This window comes from Malania oleifera, chromosome 9 (genome assembly GCF_029873635.1).
Source record: "Malania oleifera isolate guangnan ecotype guangnan chromosome 9, ASM2987363v1, whole genome shotgun sequence".
Classification (NCBI taxonomy): domain Eukaryota; kingdom Viridiplantae; phylum Streptophyta; class Magnoliopsida; order Santalales; family Ximeniaceae; genus Malania; species Malania oleifera.
The window spans coordinates 26,104,710-26,128,618 of record NC_080425.1 but is presented as its reverse complement, the minus strand read 5'-3'; the positions used below and the strand labels follow the sequence as shown (position 1 = coordinate 26,128,618).

At 36.6% G+C, this 23,909-nt stretch overlaps 1 protein-coding gene across 5 annotated transcripts in view; it reads right to left on the bottom strand.

Annotated features, from left to right (window-relative positions):
- Positions 1 to 23,909, bottom strand: part of LOC131163969 (K(+) efflux antiporter 3, chloroplastic) — a 110,423-nt gene that overhangs the window by 68,653 nt on the left and 17,861 nt on the right. For all 5 annotated transcript variants that reach the window (XM_058120834.1, XM_058120835.1, XM_058120837.1 and 2 more), the window contains 3 exons: positions 16,448 to 16,528; positions 15,249 to 15,350; positions 9,259 to 9,336 (listed from right to left, as the gene is read on the bottom strand). In XM_058120834.1, the coding sequence (XP_057976817.1) occupies positions 9,259 to 9,336; positions 15,249 to 15,350; positions 16,448 to 16,528 (261 nt within the window). The remainder of the gene's footprint in view (positions 1 to 9,258; positions 9,337 to 15,248; positions 15,351 to 16,447; positions 16,529 to 23,909) is intronic.

Genomic DNA, 23,909 nt, shown 5'->3' with positions numbered 1-23,909 from the left:
TGTAGCTCTAACTGTGCAGGCAATGGGAGGAGAAGGCGACTCAAAGTAGTAAGCCCATGAGCATCATGTCCTATGCCAATTGTCTTCCTTGTCTTGAGATCCTAAATAACCACAAAATCAAGAAGAAAGTGACAAAACAATTTAGTGACTTTGTAAGCTTACTAACTGACATGAGATTCAAAGGGCACTTAGGAATGTATAAAACAAAAGCAAGAGAGATGGGAGTAGGATTTACTATTCCTATCCCCTTAACAGCAATAGTGGACCCATCAGCAACGGTAATTTGAGGTAGATTTAGGATAGTAGAGGTCAAAAAAAAAGTTGGTTGCACTTGTTATATGGTCAATGACAACAGAATCAATGACCCAAGGACTAGTGGGAAAGATACAAGATGACATATAAATTGTAGGATTACTTTTTTGGGAAAAAGATGCAATGTGATAAGATGCTTGTTAAGATGATTGATACAATAGAAACCTTGAACATTCCTCCTTTGATATAGTCACAGTACGCAGTTCACTCAAACAAGTGACTAACAAGGGAACAATACTTTTGGGATTTGCAAACTCCAACCCAACACTCAATTTCAAATAAGTGATAAGAAGATTAATTGTTGGAACAATCGTAACAACCACGAACAAGGTGACCTACCATGAACAAGTCACAAATAAATCAGTACAAGGCTGCCACAGCACCAAGAAACTCAGACACAGCCCCAAGAAACCAACACACACCACTGGAACAATTGGAGAGATGAACCACCGAAACTGCCATGGACAAATCACCAACAAACTTCTATAGAACTGCCACAGCCTCACAAAAAAAAAACAGCTTATGAACACTACCACTGATCCAAGAGAGACACCAATGACTTTTACTAACAACGAACAACAACTAACAAATTACCACAAGTGCATGGTCAAAACAACAATTAGATCTTTGAGCAAAACACATGCCCAACAGCTTGATATTTTGGTATATGGAAGGAATTAGAACATTGAATCAAAAACACAGCAAATCCCACTGTTTCAGACCCAAAATACTCAACAACCATTGATAAACAGCTTCAAGAAGCATCAAACAACCATTCCTCAGGTCCCGCACATAAGCAATTAAAAAAAGTGAGATCCTAGGACAAAAAACATAATGAAAAACGTTATCAACATGTTAATAGAGGGATTTGATCACTGCTGGATGATTTTAGGTCAAAAACATGCTTGAAAGTAGCTTCACGCGCTGACGCGTGGGGTCAGCCATGGCAGCCTTCAATTAGCTCGTGCAGGCGTGTGGGGCACTTCCCCAAGATGGGATTTCAGTGGAGGGCAGATCGGCAGTGTCTATAGGTGACTATGGAAGACCTAACTTCAATGATAGGTCTCTCCCTCAATTTATAATATATTTCAAGCACAATATCAATGACCATAATACCTTTACTAACTCACACTTCTTACTAACAAAACTCTAACACATAATAATAATGCCAAATGACTATATAACCATTAACAACATCATGTTCTCTATTGTGCCTCAGGTTTTTGGGTGCACATGTTTTGTTCATGTTTCACATATTATTCAGGACAAGTTCTCTCCTCATGCTATTAAATATGCCTTTGTTAGGTACTCAAGAACTCAGAAAGGATACAGATGGTATTCCCCACTCATAGGAAATATGTTAGTGCCAATGTCAAGTTAAGAAGACACCTTATTTCTCCAGTGCCAATTTCTCTTTGGATGAATCTAATTTGATTCCACCAACGATTTATGGTCCCCTCCCCCCCCCTCCCCCCCCCACTCTTGTGTTGATCCTCCTATTCCTACCCTTATCCCTCTTGAAAAATCTTCTACTCTTCCAAATCCATCAATTATAAAACAATTGAGGGTCTATGAACGACAGAAAGCAAGCACAAATGTCACTACCACCATGGAAAGTGCCTCCTCTACCCATCACTATTTCAACTTCTAATTCTAGACAGCCATCCCAGTGTGACTTGTATTTTCCCATTGCTCATCAGAAAAGTACTTGAAAACATGTGCTTAACAGTCCTTATTTGTTTATCCTGTTGCTCATTATGTTCCAATCCTTCACCTTCCTAGCCCTATGCATTCTTTTGCCTTGTCTATTTCCTCAATTTCTATCCCTACCTCGCATATTGAAGAACTTTCTAACCTTGGGCAGAAGCATGCAATGGAAGTAGCAATGGATGCCTTAACCACACAAGGGACATAGGACTTGGTGGATCTTCCTGTTAGTAAGGAATCGGTTAGGAACATTTGGTCTAAACCATCAAATATCTTCTTGATGGCTCTATTGAACAGCTTAAGGCTCGGTCGGTTGCCAAGGGGTACACCTAAAAATATGCTATTAATTATGCTGAGACCTTCTCTCCTATTGCTCAACTAAACACTAGTCGTGTATTGATCTCATTTGCTAGATAATTTTGATTGGTCCTTCTACTAGTTGGATATGAAGAAAGCCTTTTTAGTACAGAAATTTTCAGGAAGAGGTATACATGGAGCAACCTCTTGGGCATTTTGCTTAAGGGGAGGATGATAAAGTATGTAGGCTGCATAAGGTCATTTATGGTCTTAAGCAATCTCCTCAAACCTGGTTTGACAAATTTAGTGTTTTAGTTTCTACATCTGGCCTTACCAAGTGTTACTATGATCATTCGCCTTTTGTCTAAGGAGACAGATGTGATACTACTAGTAATTTATGTTGATGATATCATCATCATCATTGTAATGACCAAAATGGGATTACAAATGTTAAGCAATGGCTTCAAGAAAAATTTCAAATCAAAGACATGGGTCTTTGCATTACTATCTTGGTAATGATATTATACGGTGGAGGAGAGGGTTGAATCTTTCTTGGCGAAAATATACAGTAGACTTGTCAAAGAAGACTAGTTTGTTGGGCACTAAACCAATTAATACTCCTATGGATCCTGTTAATGGTTATTTATTCTTTTAGCATTATTATTATTTTGTGTTAAAAGTTTTTGTTAGTAATAAGTGTCAGTTAGTAAGGTTACGATCATTCCTATTGTACTTACATATAATATAAATAGAGGGAGAGACCTATCATTGAGTTTAGGTCATCCATTTTACCCAATTCATGGTATTAGAGCATGATCCAAACTAAAGCCTGCTCTCCTCAGTTGTCGCCGAAAAATACCATTCCCACAGCTGTCCTTCCTAGATTCACCTCCATCCCATATTATTTCACAAAACCAACCATACAACCATAAACAAACCCCTCGACAACTCACCCCACAAAACCCCATCGCCGAAGGAGCCCCCGTGCACTGGCCAAATGCCAGCAGGGAAGACCCCACGCGTCGGTGGGTGAGTGAATTTCCGGCCACCTTTTTCTTTTTCTTTTCCTCTGCCATGCTCTGATTCCTTCTCTAGACCATATTATCAAGCTGTTAGGTCAGTTTTTTGCTCAAAAATTCAACCTTTTTTGACTATGCACTTGTGGCATTCCGTTAATGTCTGTTCAAGGCTTGTGAAGGCTTCTTTGTGAGTTTTTTGGAGCTGTGGCAGCATTCATATGTTCCGTTATGAGGCTGCGGCAGTGCTATATCCGTCGGTGAATTGTTCTCGTCCATGGCAGTGTGGCACTTAAGGAATTGTTGTTTGATGCTTCGTGAAGCTGTTTATCAATTGTTAATGAGTTTATTGGGTCTGAAACAGTGATATTTGCTGTGTTTTTTCATTCACTATTCTAATTCCTTCCATATACCAAAAATATCAAGCTGTTAGGCATGTTTCTTTGCTCCAAGATCCAATCTTTGCTATGGCAATGCACAAATGGTATTCGTTTGTTGTTGTTCGGTGTTAGTAATGGTCATTGGTGACCTTCTTGGGGCAGTGGCAGTGCTCATAAGCTGTTTTTCTTTTGCGTGAGGCTGTGGCAGTCTCGCTTTCTTGGGGCTGCATCTGAGGTTGTTGGTGGCTTTTTCATGGTGGGTCACCTTGTTCGTGGTTGTTCCAATTGTTCCATCAATTAATCTTATGATCATTGGTTTGAGTTTTTGAATGTTGGGATGACGTTTGCAAATCCCAAAAGTATGATTCCTTCGTTAGTCACTTGTTTGAGTGAACTGGGTACTGTGGCTATATAAGAGGAGAAGAATTCAAGGATTCTACAATATCAATTGCCTCCACAAGCATCTATCACATTGCTTCTTTTGCCCAGAAAGGTGGTCCTACAGTTTGAATGTCATCTGGCATCCTTCCTACTGGTCCTTGGATTATCGGTTCTGCTACCACTGACCATATAACAAATACAACCGACTTCTTTTCTGATCTACAATATCCTAAAAGTCTCCCTCATGTTATCCTTGTTGATGGGTCCACTATTGCTATTAAGGGGATATGAACAGTAAATCCTACTCCTTTTATCTATCTTTCTTCTACTTCATACATTCCTAAATCTTCTTTCAATCTTATGTCAATTAGTAAGCTTACATAGTCACTAAATTGTTCTATCACATTCCTTCCTGATTTTGGGGTTATTAAGGATCTGAAGATAGTAAAAAAAATTGGCACAAGACGTGAAGTTCGTGGATTTTATTACTTTGATTCGCCTTCTCCACCCATTGCCTGCACAATCGTAGCTACACCACTTCAAATCCATTGTCGCCTTGGTCATCTGTCCTTAGGCAAGTTGAAACAGCTAGTTCCTACATTGAGTTCTGTGTCTAATTTTGAGTGTGTGTCCTACCAATTGGGCAAGCATCATCGTGTTCCCTTTGCTCCCCGAGTCGACCTTTCATGCTTGTCCATTCTGATAATTGGGGTCCTAGTCGTGTGACATCAAAGTTGGGTTTCAGTACTTTGTTACATTTGTTGATGACTACTCTAGGATGACTTGGGTTATATTTAATGAAAGATCGTTCCGAGTTGTTTGATATTTTGTGCTTTTTGTTCCCAAATACAAACTCAATTTGACATGCCACTCTGTATACTTCATAGTGATAAAGCTAAGGAGTACTTCAGTAACCAATTCAGTACCTATACGACTAACTCCAATATGATCCATCAACCCTCTTGTGTCCACACTCCACAAAAAAGGAATTGCAGATCGGAAAAATAGACATTCTTGAAGTCACTCGTACCCCTATTGTATCAAATGAATGTCCCCAAAGTCTTTTGGACTAATGATGTGCTCACAGCTTGCTCCCTCATCAATAAAATGCAATCCTTTGTCCTTGGTGGTAAAATCCCATATTCAGTTATCTTTCCAAAGGCTCCTTTGTTCTCCCTTCCTCCTCATTTATTTGGTTGTGTGTCCTTTGTCCATCAATTATCTCCAAGAATGGATAAGTTGGATCCTCATGTTGTCAAATGTATTTTTCTGGGCTATTCCTATACTCAAAAGGGATATCGATGTTATAGTCCTACTTTACATCAATTCCTTGTCTCTGCTAATGTCATCTTTTTTGAGTCTACACCATAATACTCTGATCCCTTAAGTTCTATTGAACTTGATGAGTCCCTTCCTCTGCCTTGCAATCCAAATCCAAACCAAGTATCTGTGTCCAATCCTCCTACATCTTCATCTAGTTTAAGTCCTTCTCGTCTCTAAAAATCATCCCAATTTGCAGGTATACACATGGCGGCTTAAAGGGGAAGTGCCTCCTCTAACTTCTACTACTGTGCCTTTAGTTCCCTCATCAAATGATCTTATTTCTCATGACGTTGATCCTCCAATAGCTGTTAGAAAAGGTAAACGCACTTGTACCCAACATTCGATCTCTAATTTTGTTTGTTATGATTTCTTGTCACCCTTTTATTACTGTTTTGTTAATACTCTGTTTTCTATTGCTCTTCCAAGATCTATTTCTAAAGCCCTATCAAATTCTTGGTGGAGGACGGCAATGGTTGAAGAGATGCGTCCACTACATGATAATGATACTTGGGATTTGGTACCTCTTCCTCCTAACAAGTCTATGGTTGGTTGTCACTAGGTGTACAATATGAAAGTCAATCCTCATGATTATATGGCTCGTCTAAGACCAACCTTGTTGCTAAGGGGTATACTCAGGTGTATAGTTTGGATTATTTAGACACTTTCTCCCTGGTTGCTAAACTTGTCTCAATATGTTTGTTCATTTCTTTAGCCACCACTTGTCATCGGCCTCTACATCAGTTAGATGTGAAGAATGTTTTCCTACATGATGATGTTGATAAGGAGATATATATGGAGCAACCCCCTGCGTTTGTTGCTCAAGGGGAGTCAAACTTAGTATGTCGGCTCAAGAAGTCATTGTATGGATTAAAACAATCTCCAAGAGCATGGTTTGGCCATTTTAGTGTTGTAGTACTTGAGTTTAGCCTTCATCGGTGTGCAGTATTTCACTCTGTATATGATCGTCATACTCCATCAGGCAGTATTTTGCTTATTGTATATGTATATGACATTGTGACCACTAGTGATGATGATCATAGCATCCAATACCTAAAACTTTTTCTACAGAGTAAGTTTCAAACGAAAGACTTGGGACCATTGAAGCACTTCTTGGGTATAGAAGCATCGAGATCTCATACAAGAACTATCTTATCACAAAGGAAGTATGGTTCTTGATATTTTAGATGAGATGGAGTTGTTGGGATCCAAACTTGTTGATACACCCATGGATCCCAATATTAAGTTAATGCCAAATATGGGTGATTTTTCGCCTAACCCATGTCGACACTAAAGACTTATTGGAAAGTTGAATTATCTCACAGTCATTCGACCAAATATATCCTTCGCAACAAGTGTTGTGAGTCAATTTCTCGATTCCTTGAGAACAAGTCACTGAGATGTAGTAATTCTCATTTTGAGATATCTCAAAAGTGCACCAGGGAGAGGTTTCTTATATCAAGATCGGGGTCACACTCATAAACAAGGATATATAGATGCAGATTGGGTCGGATCACCTTCCAATCGAAAATCCAAAACTTGATATTGTATCTTTGTCGATGGTAATTTGGCGTCTTGGAAAAGTAAGAAACAAATTGTGGTTGTCAGGTCGAATGTTGAATCAGAGTATAGGGCTATGGCGCATACTACAAGTGAACTTGTTTGGCTGAAGAACATGTTGAAAGAACTAGGTTTTCCACATTCTCAACCTATAGAGTTGAAGTGATAATAGAGTTGTTATTCATATTGCCTCCAACCCTATCTTCCATGAGCGGACAAAGCACATTGGAGTTGATTGCCACTTTATTTGAGAGAAACTTGTACAAAAGCTCATTATGACCACTCATGTCAAGTCTGAATTTCATCTAGTTGATTTGTTCACTAAAACCTTGGGAGGTGCTCATGTGAAATTCATTTGTAACAAGCTAGGAGCATATGATATATATGCTCCAGCTTGAGGGGGGTGTTAATGGTTATTCAGTCATTTAGCATTATTATTAGAGTTTTGTTAGCAGTAAGTGTGAGTTAGTAAGGGTGTTATGGTCATTCCCATTGTACTTACATATATTATAAATAAAGGGAGAGACCTATCATTGAGTATAGGTCTTCCATTTTACCCAATTACTCAACAGATCCCAATGTGAAGTTGCCTAGGGATGTCGTCCAGGACTTTGAAGACAAACATCGATATAGGCAGTTAGTTGGCAAGTTGATCTACTTGACTGTCACTAGACCTGACATATCTTTTGCAATGGGGGCGGTGAATCAGTTTATGGAAAATCCTAGGCAACCATATTGAGATGCGGGTTGTAGGATTTTGCAATATCTCAAAGGCTCTCCCAGAAGAAGTTTGATATATAAATGTAATAGAAATTGTAAGATCTTGGGATATTCTGAAGCAGATTGGGCTGGATCTGTTGATGATCAAATATCTACTGATATTGTACATTTATGGGAGGTAATCCTATTACCTGACGTAGCAAGAAACAAACTAATGTAGCAAGCTCTAGTGCTGAAGCAGAATATCGAGCTATTTCTCATATTGCAAGTGAGCTAATGTGGCTAAAGTCTCTCAGGTCAAAGATGGGATTCTCGGTAACAAACCAATAAATATGTTTTGTGATAATCAACCTACCATTTACGTCGCTAGCAATCCAATGCTTCATGAGAGGATAAAGCACATAGAAGTTGACCATCATTACGTGAGGGATGATGTGTTGAAGAAGATAGTGAGGGCTCCCTTTATAAAATCTACAAATCAGTTAGGCGTTGTTTTTATGAAGCCTTTATTTAAACACGCCAAGCTGGATTTACGTGATATTTATACAACTCCAACTTGACGGGGATTGTTAGAAGAGAATATGTTATTTTAGAAATTAGGTTGTGTTAATGCAGATATTTTTGTCCTAAAACTTTATTATTATTAATAATATATAAGAGGGCAGACCTGGAGCTGTATGTAGACTCCAGGAAATGGCCACCTAATTTTCTCCTTTTTTCTCTTCTCCTCTTCTCTTCTCTTCTTCTCTTCTTCTCACCTCCATCTCTAACTTTACAACAAAATAAAATACATTAAATAGCTGAATGCTCGAAAGATGCTCTGGAGTCTGGACTACAACATATTTACAAAATACTAGCTCTCCCAGTCTCATCCTCACCCTGCAACCAAGAAAAAAATGAATTGTGCTTTTCATGAAAACTGAAATTTTCATGGCATATAAATACCGTCTCTATGAGTATCTCCTGAAATGTCAACAAGCAATTAAAATTCTTATCAAATTTCATACAACTGCAGCACACACAAAATTCAGATGAAAACATAGTTTATGGTGAGCACTCGCAAACAGACAGGACTATTTTTCATTCAATTTTTTTTTTTTCTATCAATGACTATATCTAGTCCCACAAAATAAGATGGAAAAAATTGGATGAAATAAACAAATTAATCACTGCTATACATCATAATAATCACTAAATATTCATTAGATAACATGAGCCAGAACAGTCAGCAATCTTTTGATTTTATTTCCGTCCAAAAACTCCAAAAACTAAGTTTTTGCAAAATTTACAATATAAGCTTGCAATTCCATAAAATTAATGGGTGACACAATCTGAAAAGCCTTAGTCTCCTAATTATTTTATGACAATTAAACAGAGGTTCAATTGCTAGGACTTGAAAGTTTAACAAAAATAAATGAATAAATTTAACTAAAACGCACAACTCATACTGTAAATTTGTCAGAAGTTCAACTAATGCAGTCATATCACAAGTGCCAAGGCCAGCTCACCAAAACCATTTTGTTGTTTAATTTAAACCCATCCTTCAGCATCTAGATATAAAATACCTGAAGAACAAAAGCTGAAGAAGACAATGAGAGAGCAGCACCGATCACTATAGCCTCATCAACGCTTCTGATGTTGACCTGCAGTTTTCAGTATTTTAACAGTGGGAATTGTACAGATCACAAGCAATATGATTTTTTAAGATTAACCAAGCTTTCTTTAGCAAATCTACTGCTCTCAATACACCCATTTGCCAGATCATGGCTGTAAATTTTTTATTTGGGAAAATTTTATGAAAAAAGTATATAGAATAAGGGATTTTGAAATAAAAACATACGTATACCCAAAAAATATATGTATAATTACATGCAAAAGATATTAAAAACTTCAATTTCGGGTCCATGAATTTTCGTAAGATTTATCCAAAAAAAAAATTATCTTCACTTAACCAAAAATTCTGTGGACAATTTCAGCTGGAGAAAAAATATAGAAATTCGAAACATTATATCAACTAATCCACCTGCAAATTCCACGTTCAGTTTTTGTAACTTCATTGTTCGATAATGGAAGGCTCCACTTACAAGATACAAGTTCTAAAGTAGTGAGTCTGAAATATCAACGATAACAATAATTGCCCATTCTTCTAAACTTCACCTCAGATCTTTTTTTTTGTTCTTCAAATTCCAGATTCAATTTAACTTATGGTTTTGTAATATGCTTGGAACCATGTCATTTTATACCTTTCAGTTTATACTCACGAAAAGATTCTTCATATTTCTTTAAACCCAATGGATTGTTAGCTGCTATGTTGTCTCTTCCCTGGTGGACCAGGAATTTACACCACAAAGTTACTATGCATCCAAAAAAATCCTTTCTAACCATGTTCCTTCTGGGATGCTACATTAATCTCTTCTATAATGCTTCCTATCTGACAAATGATTAGAACTAGAATATCCATATCAGCTATAAACAAGTTTTATCAGCACCTCACTCTGAAAAATATCACAAAAAATTAAATGCATTACAATGGAAACAGAAGAATGTTTGTGTCTGATGCAGCCTGCTGCACCAATGAAGCATAGTTAATGTTGTTAATTGCTATAACATTTCTTAGTTACAGTTATCTAGGTGTCATTCTTATGGTCTAGTCAAGTGTGTCATTTCCTACGTCCAAGTTTATTATTTACAAATTTCATTTATGATTGTCGTTCCAAAGTTATTCATAAGTCATTGGTAAAGAAGTCAAGTCAGCAATAGTCATTTTCCTAAGCACATTTTTAAATGTGCAAGGCTGTCATGTACTTATAATTATTGTAGTCCGGACTCCAGATAATGAAGAGACAGCACAGAATTTTCTGTTTCCATTTTGCCTATCAATTCTGATCTGCTCAGAATTTTTTGAGATCAGGAAGTGCAAGTTGAGGATTCACCCAGTGACTCCTTCATAACCTCCACTCATGTGTTTCCACACGAGAGGATTTCTCTTTTGCCACTATTTCTCCCCATAAATATCCTAATCTGTGAGATTGACAGATTATTCATTGTCTTTTCTCCACTCATGCTGCATCAAATTGGTATCAGAGCAGTACTTCCCTTTCGTTTGTTTGCATTGCTCGCTGTTTGCTGCTTCATCTTGGATTTTTGTGTTCTTGGCATATTCCATTTTGGTTATTCATCTTGTTTTTTTAATCCAAGTCTATTTTTTCGTTTCTTGGATCTGCTTGGTACTTTATTCAAGGCTTCAATCAGTAATATGAGTATATGACTGCCCATCCATATGTCAAAGATAAGTTACTCCAGATGTCAAGGAAACCCTTGGTTATCGCTACTAGAAGGAAGATCTTGAAGAAAAGCAAAATACAGATTGTGAAAATATTTCAATGAAAGATGACTGCCCGTAGACGACATTAGAACAAGATGCACAGGAGGAAGAAAGCTTTGTAAGTTAGGTATTGACAGTGACAGTTGCAAAAATCTGCTTGCTAAAGCCGTGGGGAAAATTGAAGCGTGAAGTGGTGGAACACCCACAACCATATTGTATTGTTTGGCCCCATAAAGGGAAATGTTTGTGATACCAAGGTGCATGATCAATTTTTTGATTGGAATCTCTTACAAAAAATCCATTTGGTGTGACGTAGTACCAATGGAAACATGCCATATTCTACTTGGTCATCCTTGTCAAAGTGATCGAAGTTCTGTCCATGATGAGCATGACAACCCCTACTGTTTTGTCAATAATGGTGGCAAGAAGAAGTTGGTTTTAAAGCTTATGACAGATGTTGATGTGAAAAAAAAGGAGGAAATGCGGGCCAGCAGATTTGGTAAAACAAACCAGCATGTCACTGAAAATGAGAAGGGTTTAATGAAGCTACCCAATGCTTCCACAATTGGAAATGAAGTTATAGCGGATGACGCTTTTGATACATTTACTCTCTAAAGATATGACTTTTCTAACAACATAAACAAGCTGTGTCATTAATGTTGATCCAGCTCCGATGAATAGTTGCCGCAAAAATAAGGATTTTGATCATAGTTTTAAAAGTTGGTCTGTAACAGCCATTATGGACATTACGTAACTGTATCGGTGGCTTCCAAGACTGTTACAGGGTGATATCTTGGAGGTGGTCAGACTCACAACCGTAAACAGCCATTACAGTCTGTTATGGGGCGTTACAGAGCCAGACTGGCTGTGAATGACTAAAACAGGTTCTTGAGTCCACTTTTTGCATTTTTTTTCCCTTTATTGAAGCTTAGAAACTCAATTTTACATTTGTTCATTGAGTTAGTGATTTTTTTATTAAAAAAATAATTTTTGGGTTTATTTTCCTTCACATTAATATGCATTTTTCAATAACTACCATTCAAATAAACCCAACTTTTTCTCTCATTATATTACAAATGTTCATATTCTAAGTTCTTTCAATATTTTCCTTTTTATGTTTTTCTTACACTAGTTTGGAGACTAGAATACGTTCTATTGTATGCATTTCCGTTCTTGTTTAACATATGAACATTCTATATTTTATTATAATGAAAATTCCATTCAAGACAAAGAGTAAAAATATGGCAGTTTATATTTTATATTTCTTTATATTTATGATTTCTTAGTTTGAATTTCACTTATAATCAGTAAAGTAGTGAAAAGAAGCAAATGCATGTTTTTTCTCGCCAATAGCAACTAAAGCAACCTGGATGACATCCAATACTTGTAGTGTATGAGATGCTTAAATTGATTAAAATTTACTAAAAAATCATTTAAAGCTTTATTATATAGGATTTCAGGATCAAAACATGTGAATCTCTATGGTTTTAAGAAGTTTGATAATGCAAAAATGAATCATGGGCACGGTGTTCATTACCTGTTATGTAACGTCCATGACAGCCGCAACTGTTACACTGATCGTTACCGTTATGCAGACCATTACTGTTATTTAAAACCATGCTTTTGATGATCAGCAAGAAGAAATCAACGAAATAATTGCTGATACCAAAGCCAAATCAAGAGTAAGACAGCAGCAAAGCATTGGTTTCTACACAAATTTACCAGAACCTGCTGCTCCATGGGTGGGGGTAATTATGGGTTTCGTTGTAGAATGCCCAAAACGGCAAGAGGTATTAATTCCGCATTTGTGGTGGTTTAAGGCTTCTAAAAATTGCATGTTTAACAGCATACAACAAGGCATCTGGTCCTACCCGTGTATCACATCTATTTTTCCAAGAGACTCAGATTTTATGGCCTACCCTAGACAATATCGAATAAAGATTCAAAATTACAAGTCGTGGATAAGCACTTTCACTTTTTAGTCATGTAGAAAGGAAAGCCTGACCATGGGAAGTTGGAGATAAGCAAATAGGAACTTATGCTGAGTGATGCCAAGATGTGTGAGAACCATTAAAGATTGCAACTCACACAGCAGCGAGTTTCTTCTAGCAAGGGAGGAATGGTGCAGTGCTGCTGCACAAATAAAGCATAGTTAATATTGTTAGTTGCTATAACATTTCTTAGTTTCTCTATCCAGGTGTCATTATTGTGGTCCAGTCAAGTAAGTCATTTTTTAAGTCCAAGATTATTATTTACGAAGTTCATTTATTCAAGTCAGCATAGTCTTTTTCCTAGGCACATTTAATGTGCAAGGCTGTCATGTACTAATATTTATCTTAGTCCAGATAATGAAGAGACAGTACAGAATTTTCCCTTTCCCATTTCCCCGTCAATTCTGATCTGCTCAGAATTTTCCTGAGATCTGGATTGTAGGCTGAGGATTCACTTAGTGCCTCCTTCTGTAGCCTCCACCACAGCTTTTCTGCCCAAGAGGATATCTCTCTTTTTCCATTATATCTCCCCATAATAATCCTAATATGTCAAATTTCTAATCTTACTGATTCTACATCATATTTACTCCAAGCATGCTGTGCCAGTGTCCAACACAGATACAAGGTATCTGGTATGACAGAGGAGACAAGGAAAAATGCAAATTACCCCTGTATTCTATTATTCTAGCACAAATGTCACCTTGGTCGAGTGCATATCAAGGGATATGACTCCAAAATTTAACCAATATGATTATTGTTAAAGCTTGATACACATTGTTGGCCCACAACCTAACAGCTTAAGCTTTTAGGTAAAGTCGTAATCCAACGTGGTGTGAGAGCTGGTTCCCAAGAGGTCCTAGTAACCACCCGCATTTATTATGTGATGTTTAAAAAATTATTGTAATTATGGGGGAGATTGATGATATCTTGTGCCCGGATCTTGATAGATTTGAGGGCAGTAAGGTGTATGCTTGCTGGAAGCTTGTTCATATGGGCACCAAGATAAGGAAGCTGTTTGATGAGAAGAGAGAAAATTTTGATGGGACAGGGGCAAAACTTTCTAAAGAGAGACTCTAGGGGAGAATTTAGCATAGTGGAAGACTCTCTTACAAAGAAGGAGGTCGGGTGCAGCAATGGGGAAAGGGGAAAAAAGGAGGTTAAGAAACGGGGGGAAATTTCAGGTTCAGAAAGTGATGATTTGAGTGAATTTGATTGTGGTGGGGGCCTATTGTTGGATGAGATTCGGAAACAATATGGGTATGCTTCTGATTATTGCAATGAAGTAAAGGATTTATCTTATGTTCATCCTGCCCCGTTGGAAGGTTTGGAAAGAGTGTCTATTTTTAAAAATGACGATTTAGTCAACAATTCACAGCGTAGGGATGGAATATTGCCTACTCTGGAAGAAATTCCTGAGGATTTAGAAGCCCAAGATCTTTTGGATAAGCTGGATTTAAAGGCAAATGATATTGGAGGAAATGAGGTTTAATTGGATGGTGGCAAAAGTCGTAAATTGACGAGTCAAAGAGAATTAGCAAGTTTGAAGAGTTCAGTAAATTACAATGGAAAGGTCTAGAAAGGGGTTTTCTTGGTTAATTTTATCTAGTTTCATGGTGTGATCTTAGGTTTTTTTGTTTCATTTTAATTTTATTTTTATTTCTTTTTTCCTGTTTTTTTGGTGGATTCCTTGTCCCCACACACTGTACCTTCTTTTTTCCCTATCAAATTTACTTTCTATATTATCAAATATATATATATATATATATATATATCAAATTTACTTTCTATATTATCAAATATATATATATATATATATATATATTTATTGTGTGTTTATCTCTCCATGCACAGTCGAGCTGCACGTGCAGGGGAGTGTTAAAGCTTGATATACATTATTGGCCCACAACCAAACAGCTTAAGCTTTTAGGTAAAGTGGTAATCTAATAGTTATAATTTTTTAATTCATTTATAACATGTAACTTTTCAATCATACAAATTTATCTCCAACTCCAACCCAGATACATGGCAAGAAAATTAGTAATAAAGAAGTGCATAAAGAATGCTCTACTATTTTGCTTAAGATAGTGTTGTAGCCAAAGTGGTTTTTCTTGCTTCCACAAAGTCCTATCTGCAACTATCCAAAGAGCTGCATGGGCTCCTCATGGTAACAATCAAATAATCTTGCAAGAACATTATCCATGTAATTAATGATGCCTAGTATAGAAAATGAATTTCTTACCAAATCAGGCCTAGAATGAAAAAGGAACTCCAAAATTTTTGTTCCAGTGGCCCCATTAGGAGGAAGTTCAAATGCTGTGAAAGCGAGGGTAGATAACAAAACCTTCAACAATAAGAAGTTAAAACAGTAAAACAATAGATTCAGAAAATCATCAAGCAGATGCACACTATTTTAGCACACTAATTTAGCAAATAGAACAGTTATTTCAAACAAAAATGAGAAGTCCATACTAACAAATTTTTCATAAGATGAAAACAATTTAATATTTTTCAATGAATCTTTTACAAAACTTAAGGCATCCATTGTGGCATATGCAGTACCATCCTAAAAAAAAATGTCATTCCTCAACTCGAATGATAAAAGAATCAGTATTCTTCATATCCTTGATAAAGCCTGTCTAGAGTAAATGGCCCGATATCAAATAAAATGACAGTGATTTAAAAAAAAAAAACATCTAAAGCCTTCTAGTCATGTGCCCCTTGAAGAAAACAAAAGTTGGTGGCAATATAAGCTGCTTTACAAATATTTCAACCAAAAGTTAAAATAATTATTAATTTGTGACAAATTTGCATCTCATTTCCAGAGGTTACAACCTTTGTTTGACTAATTACAAGTTTACAACATAATGGATATTCTTGGTCCACATTACATCTGGGCAAACAAAACAGCAGTAAAGCCAAATGTCATGGTTAAACCCTAACAAATTACATAAGTTTCTTATCTGACCCAATGGACTCAAATCAGGTTCAAAAAAAATATTTGTGCCCAAATTTTAAACTTCACCCAGTCTGAACTCTGAACCAGAAAAATATCTAAAGAAGAAAAAAGGCACTTTTCCAAACATAGCCCCACTGGGACCCTATTTTTCAAACACTAATCTTGGTTCAAAACATAAATGCATAATTCGCCAATGAAGTCCAGATGATCCACTGATTCTATATCATACAACATGAGTATCTAGAGTGTCATCACATTTTAAGGAAACTAGTGTTCAAGCAACACAGGTCTTAACAGTTTTCTAGATCATGGATAACTCTCAACTCAATTTGTATAGTCAATATATCAAATGTCTCATATTATCCATGACATGTGCACCATACAGTTTGTATGCCTGCTTATCATAAATGATACTTTGTTTATTTACTAATTTATTCTACCGAGTCATAAGTGTTGGAACTCATCTTTTGTTAGTAAGGTACCTGAGTCAATCCCATTCCAAAGGCGAATTTTGCAAGAGCTTTTAAACGTGCTAGTGAAAGCTCTAAACCCATCTCGAACAACTGGAAAAAAAAAAAATGATGAGTCAAAACTCCAAAAATGAACATAGACCATTTCTTACAAGCTGCACCACACACATTAAGTCTAAGAGAATTTTAAGGAATTTACATACTTATAATTTATGAGGAAATAAAAGTATAAGGAAGAAAAATATACAAAAGTACAACCAAAAGAACACAAGAATTACGAGGTGAAATCTATTTTGGCATCTAATGTAGATTTAGTTTTTTTTTTTTTTTTTTTTTTGGTTAGGAAAAAAACTTCATAAAGAGAAGGAGAATATGCAAAACAGACAAACAAAAATAGGGAAAAAAAATACATAAGAAGATCAGGCTAATAGAGCCAAGCAACAAAAACAACAACAAAACCAACCCTTAGTCCCACTAAGTGGGGTCGGCAATATGAATCCTTTTTCCGCCAATTTATGCAATCATGGACCATTTCTTTTGATAGATTCAATGATATTAAATCTTTACTCACTATCTCCTCACAAGTTATTTTAGTTCTACCCCTACCCCCCACAGTAACTAAGTCACTCTTCCTTACAGGTGCACTATAAAGCCTACGTTGCAAATGTCCATACCATCTGAGTCGTCCCTCCCTTATCTTATCTTCTATAGGAGCTACACCTAACTTACCACGAATATGTTCATTCCTTAATTTATCTTTCAATGTTATACCATTCATCCATCTAAGCATTCTCATCTCAGCAACTTTTACTTTTTGGATATTATGTTTCTTCGTCGCCCAACATTCCGATCCATATAGCATAGTTGGTCTTATAGCTGTCCTATAAAACTTCCCTTTCAATTTTAAGGGTATTCTACTATCACATAGCACACTTGAAGCACTTCTCCATTTTACCCAACCTGCTTTAACTCTATGCATTACATCATCTTTAATTTCTCCTTCAGCTTGCATAATAAATCCAAGGTATCGAAATCTACAAGTGCTATTTATTTCTTCATCATCAAGTTTAACTTTGTTTCCAATATTCCTCCTATCATTACTAAAATTACATTTCATATATTCTGTTTTATTTCTACTTATCCTAAAGCCTCTAGATTCCAAAGCTTCTCTCCATAATTCTAACTCAGCCTCTACTCCGTCCCTAGTTTCGTCAATTAGTACAATATCATCTGCAAACAACATACACCATGGAACCTCCTTTTGAATACTCTTAGTCAATTGGTCCATCACTAAAGCAAAAAGATAAGGACTCAAAGCAGATCCTTGATGTACACCTATGGTAATTGGAAATTCTCTAGTTTCTCCATCTATAGTCGTTACACTAGTCATTACTACATCGTACATATCCTTAATGACATCGGTATACCTACATATGCAAGTCCCTCTTCTTTTCCCTAAACTTTTCCATTAATCTTCTTAAAAGATAAATAGCTTCTGTGGTAGATCTCCTAGGCATAAAACCAAATTGATTTTCTGAGATCTTCGTTTCTAACCTTAATCTTTGTTCAACTACTCTTTCCCATAGTTTCATCGTATGACTCATAAGTTTAATTCCACGATAGCTATTACAATTTTGAATATCTCCTTTATTTTTGTATATAGGTATTAAAGTGTTTTTCCTCCATTCATCTGGTATTTTCTTAGTTTTTACAATTGTATTACATAAATTAGTTAACCATATAATTCCGTTATCACCCAAGCATTTCCAAACTTCAATTGGGATGTTATCTAGTCCCATAGCTTTCCCATTTTTCATCTTTTTTAGTGCAAACTTAACTTCATTAACTCTAATTTTGGGAATAAATCTTATATTTTTAATCTTTTCCTCATTTAACGACTCTAAGTTTAAGCCTTCTATTTGGTTTTCGTCAAACAACTTACTAAAATAACTTCGCGATCTTTCTTTAATATCTTCGTCCTTAACCAAGACAATATCATCCTCACTTTTTATACATTTTACATTTCCTGTGTCCTCGCACTTCCTTTCTCTAGCTTTAGCAAGTTTAAATGTATCTCTTTCCCCTTCTTTTGTACCTAATCTATCATACAAACTATTAAATGATCTACATTTAGCTTCACTAACGACCATTTTTGCATCTTTTCTTGCCTCCTTATATTTTTCAAAGTTATCTCTGTTTCTACATTTTTGCCACGTTTTATATCAAATTATTTGTCTTTATGATTTTTTGTACATCTTTATCCCACCACCAACTTTCTTTGCTATTCGAGAATCTTCCCCTTGATTCACCTAAAATCTCTTTTGCTGTCTTTTTGATAGAGCTAGCTAATCTATTCCAAAGAGTATTTGTATCTATCCCATCCTCTAAGGTCCAATCCTTATCTTTGATCATTTTATCTTTAAATTTTATTAATTTTCTCCTTTTAGGTTCCACCATCTAGTTCTCCTACACTGGATCTACCCTCCTAGTTTAAAAAAAATCTATTTGACTTAATAGAGCCAAGCAACTCATAGAATATTCATAAAAAATAATAATAAAAAAATACATTCCAAAGCAACTAGACAAATGAAAAAAAGATAATCTAAACCCAAAACACATCAATGGGCAATACCTGATCTTGGAAGATGCATGCATTTTTCTCCAGCCAAAGCATCTAAACAAAAGAAAAAATTGCACCACTAAAGTTCCTTGTATCCTTTCGCATTCCAAATCTTCTAAAAGCAATCAATAGAAAATCTTCCAAAGAGTTGGACAATCGCAAAACTCTCCAAGCTGGCCAAAAAGTCTGTTCCAAACCAACCAAGCCCATCCAAGCCACAAAACAAAAATACATGAGTATGCATCTCACTACTTGCATGACACACATGAACATCAAACAGACATCAAGAGACAAAGCCTTATAAGGCCTTCTGATCTTTGACGATTTGTTGGTGCTGATTCTATTAAGAATGGGCCCACACAAAAGCCTTAATCTTTGAAGGAACCCCAACTTCCAACAAATGATTAGGAAAAGAAAAAGAACGCAAGGCCTAAGCTGGATGAGGAAAAAAAAAAAAGAATTACCAGAGAAAATATTATAAGCATCCAAACTCCAAACTCTAGCATTCCCATTATGAGAATAATGGAATGAATCCAATAAGATGAGAAGTAAAGAACGATCATCCGTATCCCTGTAATTAAGATTTCAATGAAACGAAGGTTTTAAGAAACAAGGTCATTATCAACAATAGGTGTGCCATGACACAATTAAAAACAAACTAGAAAAGGAAAAGCAGCAGAAAAACACTACTTCCCAAGCCTAATGTCCTCCCAAAAATGAACTCAACACTCATCTCCCATTTTAAATTTTTTTTCAAGAAAAAGGAGAAACTCATGTGAAATGAATGAATTTCCATTGGATCTTAAGAGTAACTCTAACTCCAATATTAGCATCCCACCCTTTTATTTGCAAGTCTTTACTCTTGATTATTTTATGCCAAAGACAATTACTTTCAAAGGAAAAATGCCATAACCATTTACCCACCAGACCAATGTTAGCACCAACTCACCAAGGCCCAAGCCCTCATCACTCTTAACCCTCACTATTAACCTCCTTACTCACAAGATGATCTCTCTTCTCCCCCAATTCTAAGCAAAGAAAATCCTCATAATCCTTGTTAGCACTAAAGGAAGTTTTTGAAGGGAAGCTTGATATACGTAAGACATGACCAACTCAACCCAAAACCTTAAGCCATTAGGTCTTCGGCCCATATGTGTATCTAAGCCACTCTTCCTCTAGTCTATTTCCCAAGACAAACTTCAAGTGCATATTGCCAACAATCTCCCACTAGCTCATGAGTTTTAACAACTCCCCCTCAAAAAAAAAAAGAAAAAGCCATTCTTGATCACTCAAGTATCACACAACTAACCATGAGTCATTACTCAGTCGTGGGAAAGCCCCAAACCATAAAAGTCCATTCATCTACGGGATCAACATCCGTAAGTCCACCACTTGCTCCTCAGTGCAGGCCCTACATCCGTGGGATCACATGCATGGGCACTTGAGCCCAATTCAAATCATCAACTCTAATACCACTTGCTAGTACCGAGGGAATCATGTGAGCAGGCTTTATGTGCATGGGTGAGCACCTTTGCCCCAAAATTTTAAACCATTGGGTCTTGGACCGAAGCATGCATATAATTCGCAATTCCTCCCCTCTATGTTCCATGGGGGACAAACTCACAGGTGTATATTACCAACAATCCACTGCAAAAGAGTCGCAACTCAAACAAAAATCTTGAATGAAGAGAGAATATAAACAGAAAACAAATTAAATGCAAGCCTAGATTAAAGTAATACAACCCACCCTGCCACCCATCAAGATGTTTAGGAACCATAGCGACCACATGATCCTAAAACCTCACCAAGTGAGGATTGCCACCTAAAGGATCTCTTAAATATGTCATAGACGACTCTAATAACCCATAACTTGCAAGCATAGTGAAACTAGGGACCACCTCCATGCTCAAATTCAAAGCACCTAAACCACACTAACCCAAATTAACTTTAAATTTAAGCACTAAAACAAGCTCAAAAACCTAGAGAATAGTAAGAACATTACAAATGTAGGACCAATCATCAGACAAAAGCAAAATTTATCGTCACCAAACTGCACGTCAAAAACAACCACATCATTTCTCCCCACTGCAATCCTATCCTCATACTCAAAACATTTACAGCCAAAACTGAAAAGGAAACAAGATAACTGATCCCCTTGCCTCACCCACCCTCCCATGCACCAACTCCCACCCCCCTCAAGATGAAAAACCAAGTCTTTTGTTCACCATTAATAATTACAGAGAAAGAAATAAAAGAAAAAAAAAATACTAATACACCTCTACATGTCACACTAAAACCATTCCTAACCAAAACTCCATTTAGAAATTTCAAATTGCACTATGAGTGATTCAAACATAGTTAAACTCAAAACTTAAAAACATTCCTCCAGTACTAAATTATATATGTGATAGATAAGACGAGGGACGATACAAGAAGCCACAAAATGTGACACAATGCAATAGTTCTTTGCCAACAAGAGGCCTCCAAAATATATGCACACTAAGTTCTACTACAGTAATGTATCATCAACCATCCCTCAATTGAAACCCAATGCTTAAACAGTTATATAAAGTGCACAAGAAAGAAAAATGCCACCATGTTTACAACCAGCTTGTTCTAGAGACCCCAAGAGATCCATCGTATTGATAATCCATTAGCTTCACCAGCTGCTGCCAAAACATGCTTTGATTCATTATCTTTTCTGATTTATCTTTATAGTCTGTATATATGAACCAATAACAAACAGCTTAAACATATATTCTCCAATCATGCAGCATAATGATCTTCAGACTATCTTCCACAAGAAGTCACATTAACGTCCGTGGCCAATTCTATTTTAAATATTGATAGTTAATTTTTAATTGAAAATGATTTCTTTTGTTAATAGGAAAAGAAACAATATTGAAAGAAGGAAGAATGCACATGGACTCGTGGCGGAAGAGGATTCCTCCACAACAAAAACAAAAAAGGAAAAAAAAACTAAAACAGATACACAAAAATTATGCTAATAAAGCTATCCAATCACACTGGAAATCATAGAAACAAAACCACTAAAGCAACCAGAAGAAAAGGCCCATAATGATGCCAAGAAAATACAATCCTCTCCATATTCAAATGAATTTGTAGACACCGATCAAGAAAAAAGTGGTCATTCTTCTCCATGAAGACCACCCAGCAAACGGTGATAATTGCACACCACCATAACCTCCTTGCATCCTTATGCCTCCCAAACTATTTAGAAGACATCAATTAGAAGGCCTCCAAAAAACAAGGGCACACCTAACTGTTGAAACTGTAAGAATACTTTTTCGTATATTAATTTTTAAAAAACTGTACAATATGCCCTCCTATATAACATGTAACCAGCAGCTAAGTTAAGGAAATAAAATCCTAGAATAAAGGAATATACAAGAATCATGGAAATCCCTATTGACCAACACCCCTTCTATACATGCCTAAAATAAGGCAGCCAAGAATCATTCCTTATAGAGATCACGCATGACTCCTAAACTATAGGGATTTCTACACTCCCCCTCAAGTTGGATCATAGATGTTGATCATATCCAACTTGCCAATGAAATCCTCAAAGAGTTGCCGAGGTGGTCCCTTGGTGAATGTGTCCGCAATCTGCTCCTTAGTAGGGACATATTTCATGCAAATAGTTCCTTCTTCCACCTTTTCTTTAATGAAGTGTCTGTCAACTTCCACATGTTTGGTTCTGTCATGCTAAACAGGGTTGAGAGAGATACTGATAACTACCTTCTTATCACAATACAGCTTGATAGGTAACTCTAACTCAACATGTAGTTCTTCCAATAGCCTCCGCAGCCATAATCCTACACATATTCCTTGAGCAACAGCTCTGAATTTTGCCTCTGCACTGCTCCTTGCTACAACATTTTGTTTCTTGCTCCTACAAGTGACCAGATTTCCCCATACAAAGGTGCAGCATCCAGTCATGGATCTTCTATCCTCTGTAGAGCCAGCCCAATCAAAATCAGTGAATATTGCCACTTTATTTTGTTCACTTCTCTTGAGCAATAAGCCTTTCCCTGGAGATCCCTTTAGATATCTTAGGATCCTAAAGGCTGCTTCCTAGTGTGCTTCTTTTGGAGATTGCATATGCTGACTTGCTACACTTACTGCGAAAGCTATGTCTAGTCTAGTATGTGACAGGTAGATTAGTTTGCCGACTAATCTTTGATATTTCTCCCTATCTATTGGCTTCCCAACATCTTCTGTTCTTTTTTCCAGCTTCAATAGATGTGTCACTTGGTTTGCAACCTAGCATGCCTGTTTCGGTCAGGAGATCAAGTACTTTCGTTGTGAAACACTAATTCCCTTCTTTGATCTAGCTACCTTCATCCCTAGAAAGTACCGCATTTGCCCCAAATCCTTCACTTCGAATTCTGTGGCTAGAACTTTCTTCAATCTTCCCATTTCCTCAATGTCATCTCCGGTGAGGATAATGTCTACATACACAATCAGAATAGTCTTCTTCCCATTTTATTGTTTGAAAAACATAGTATGGTCGGACTGTCCTTGACAATATCCCTCTCCTTTTATCACCTTTGTAAATCTATCAAACCATGCCCTGGGAGATTTTTTGAGTCCATAGGACTTTCTCAATTTACAGACTTTGTTTTCCTCGCCCCTTTTACTAAATCCAGGGGCTAATGTCATGTACACTTCTTCTTCCAGCTCACCATTTAGGAATGCATTTTTTATGTCGAGTTGTCGAAGTGGCCAATCTAAATTGGCCACAGGTGCAAAGGTTTCTGTGTGATCAATGCCAGAGGTCTAAGTAAATCCTTTGCAACCAACTGGGCCTTGTATCTTTCAACTATCCCATCT